The sequence below is a fragment of the Sinocyclocheilus rhinocerous genome, unplaced genomic scaffold (assembly GCF_001515625.1).
Source record: "Sinocyclocheilus rhinocerous isolate Xijiao unplaced genomic scaffold, SAMN03320098_v1.1 scaffold469, whole genome shotgun sequence".
NCBI lineage: Eukaryota > Metazoa > Chordata > Actinopteri > Cypriniformes > Cyprinidae > Sinocyclocheilus > Sinocyclocheilus rhinocerous.
The window spans coordinates 194808-198771 of NW_015636034.1; the positions used below are offsets into that span (position 1 = coordinate 194808).

A 3964-nucleotide genomic window follows, 5' to 3' on the forward strand; every position below is an offset into this window, starting at 1 on the left:
GTATTATGCAACAAATTGCCCACTTCAAAACATTGAGCGTCTTAATGAACCACAAGTGCTGTGTACACATTGTGTGGGCAGTTGTGATTTTTGAACAGTGATTGGATGTCAGGCTGCTTTATTTAATAACCATTTTTGAAGTTGGTTAAGCACTAGTTGATTAGAGTCCAGTTTCATGTCATATTGCTCACCTGAAATACCACTACTTTTACAGCACCTTAAGAGTCCACCTCACGCTCTCGTGTATTATTTACTATCTGTCAGAACCGTGCTCCGGTGTTTTTCACCAGCGTTAGAGGAGCCTGCCAGCCCTCACGCACCGCTCAGCTCTCAGTGCACCATTTAAGTTCTCACAAAGCAATCTCAGGTAGCACTCCATCCCGCTTCTTCCTCCGGTCCCACGGCCGCCGCTAATACCACAGTACAAAGAGGCTCCGGAGAGAGGCGATAAGGAGAGATTTGAGGTGCCGTTCACATCTGGCCTCATTTCTCGCACCCAGCAGCTGTTATTTATCGACTTTAATTACCCCATTAATAAGGGAATATACGTTGTTGGAGAAATGGTAATCTTCTAAAAGCACTCACCTTCCAAAAATGGAGAGCGAGTGCTGTTTACAGGCGCCTGTGCTTAATTACGGGAGGGGGAACGAGTAAATATGTTATTTGTGAATTAATACGGTTTGTAAGATGAAACGAGAGCGTAGGATTTGTTTGGACCGTGTGGTTGTTATTAGTTTGCCCCAGAGGGCAGGAAACGCACAACTACACACAACACGCACCCAAAGTACAATTAGTTTAGCCTTTTACTGACTAAAAATATCTAAAAAAGCTTTGTTTGTTTTTTTTATGTCCCGCAGGAGTCTTTTCGTTTCTACGCAGACAAACTGAATAAGCAGCGCTCTGAGTCCATGGAGCCGGCCAACAACTAAAAACAACTTGTCATTTATTCTTTTTTTTGTTTGTTTTTTTACATTCAACATATGTGCACAGCTTGTGTGTTAGTTATACTGTGATTGTTTGTTTGTTTTTTGCCCTTCATAATGATGTCATGATATGGTTAATGTGTACATAGATATTTATGCAAATAAATGTAAACCCAAAACTTTAGTGGCTTTTTCATAAGTTTCTTTTTAATCTTTTCTTTTGTTTGTTCCTGGAGTGATTGTCACACAAGAGATGATTTATCAAAATGCAAATATGTTCATAGAAGATGCATTATATTAAACATGGGTGATTTGCGATATGCTCATATAGTCAATTTATGCTTAGTTATATTAATACATACTATATAATAAACATCTCATTGGAGCAATCATGGAAGCTGTCATGCATCCTGTTTTTTTTCTGGATTTAACAAACGTGCAAAAACATACATTATCTAGCTTTTAAAACACAAATGCATTTTTGGTGTGACTTACAAAACCTTTCAAAAGATTTTTGATCTAGCCACATTGGCACAAACTTTCTTAAGCAGTAAAATCTTCTACATGTTTAAATAAATGAACATTTAGACTGCAACAAAGAGAAGCTGTTTATGGATATTTACCAAAGCAGAGCTATAATCTCTTGCCAATTTGAACAAAAGTGTGTAAGGAAACGAACGGAACATTGCTGCCATCCAGTGGCTATCAGCGGAAGTCTAAAGAGATCTCGGAATGACCGTTGGAGCACCAGCTCTTCTTTTCTGCTGTCTTTACTAGCATGGGTTTGACCTCTGACCTCTCTCATGACAGTATTGTTTAATAAAAATATTTTTAGGATGCTTTAAATATAGAACGTTCAAAAGAGCAGCATTGATTTGAACATTAACAACAGCAGCATTTATTATTCTATAACGTTATGTAACGTTGCTGCATGTTTGAGTGTTTTTTTGCAGTGCAGCTCATACTCCTGAGGTTGGCTGTCCCAAAGGGAGGTAGACGGCTGATTTCTCTTCTGTCAGGAAGCTCGGGAGACTCATTCTGAGAGGATTTGTGCAAGCCAAATGTGGACGGCACAGTAAAAGCTGATGAGATGCCATAGAGGGATGACATTATCTTTCAAGAGCTCTTAGCAAGCTCAGTTGCATCATTACATTTTAAAATTATATATAAATGATGATATCAAAACCGTTTGAAATATACTTCTTCAAATGGATCTGCCATGTTTGTCTTTGCAGAAACCTACACTAAAGTCTTATACAAGCATGTCCTTCATTTTAGCAAGCATTGCTGCTTATGCTTTTCCCTGTCAGATATTTTAAGACTACTCGTCCACCGTATTTATGACCATCAGAGGGGCAAAGTAATGGTGATGAATATAAAAACACATGAACATTGTATTAGATGAAAAAAAGCTGATCACTGGATTTGATCTATACCAAGTCATACATAACATTTTTATAGACCTCGCGTTAGTACAGACCCTAACAAATCTCACATCTGTGTACATTTATAAAGACTTCATCCACAATTCATCATCTTTTTCAACAGGAATTAAGTTTTTTTCGTGTGATTGTGCGAGACCTCTGATTAATTAGCCGCTTCAGGTAAATAGCTAGAAGAATAACAGTGTGGTAAACAGTAAAATTATTGGATTATGGATAAGTCATAATAAAATGTAAAAAGTCTAAATTGTATGAGATGATAATTCTGACATAAAAAGTCAATTATGAGATGTCAAAATTGACAAAAAGTCAAAATTATGACTAGTCTTTTTTTTTACTTTTTATCTCATAATTTTGACTTATGTCACAACTTTTTAACTTATCGACGAGTAATCACTCTCATAATTTTGATACTTCATGTCATGATTATGACTTAGCATGTCATTATTGCAACTTTTGTAGTTTTTGTTTTTTTCTTAGACTTTCATTTTTTATCGTAATTATGACTTCTTATCTCAATTTTGACTTTTCATGACTTTTCATGATTTTGACTTGTCATAATCATCACTTTCATCATTTTGATACTTCATGTCATAATTATGACTGTCATTATTGTGACTTGTCATTCTTTTTTTTTCTTAGACTTTCATCTTTTATCATAATTATGACATCTCATAATTTAAACTTTTTGTCATGATTTTTTTTTTTTTTTTGACTTGTCATAATCACCACGATCATAATTTTGATACTTCATGTCATGATTATGACTTTTGTCATTATTGTGACTTTTGTCGTTCTTGTTTTTCTTAGACTTTCATCTTTTATCGTAATTATGACCTTTTATCTGATAATTTCGACTTTTTGTCACAACTTTTTTCATGATTTCGACTTGTCATAATCACCACTTTCATAATTTTGATACTTTGTGTCATAATTATGACTTGGTATGTCATTGTTGTGACTTTTGTCATTCTTGTTTTTTTTAGACTTTCATCTTATAATTAACACTTTTTATCTCATAATTTTGCATCATAATTATGACATAGTATGTCATTCTTTCAACTATATGTCATCAGTATTTTGTGTTATGTCTTATGATTTACCAATGCATTTTTCTTACGTGGCAGATTTGGACTACCATACATAAATATGGTGGATATGTCATGTGACTGAAACATGAATAAGTCTAAAAATGTTTCTTTCTCTTAATTTTCCAGAAACAGTTGACACCAAATAACAGACATCTTTTGTTTAAGACTGGAATATTTCCAGTATAAATTTGTTCCTGTGACACTGACCATGTGTTATTTATTTAATTGCTCAATACAAGTAATGTTTGAAACATCAGATCAGTAGTTCTTCTTTTCTTTTATTTTTCTTCTGGTTATAGTTTCTCTCTCTCTCTCTCTCTCTCTCTCTATCTCTATCTCTCTCAAATTCAAATTCAAATGAGCTTTATTGGCATGACTTGCACAGTATTGCCAAAGCATTGTCCATTACATGAATAAGGAATAAACAGTTATATAATACATAAACAAAACAACAATAGATATGTAAAATAATTAAGTAAATAAGTACATGTACTTTTTTTTTTTTTTT

General features: G+C 34.1%; 1 protein-coding gene across 1 annotated transcript in view; it reads left to right on the top strand.

Annotated features, from left to right (window-relative positions):
• The window catches only part of lrpprc (leucine-rich pentatricopeptide repeat containing), a 73448-nt gene extending 72343 nt beyond the window's left edge, over window positions 1-1105 (top strand). Inside the window, exon 37 of the mRNA XM_016562086.1 lies at window positions 858-1105. Within this exon, the coding sequence (XP_016417572.1) occupies window positions 858-929 (72 nt within the window). The 3' untranslated portion in view covers window positions 930-1105. The remainder of the gene's footprint in view (window positions 1-857) is intronic.
• Window positions 1106-3964: the final 2859 nt, after the last annotated feature.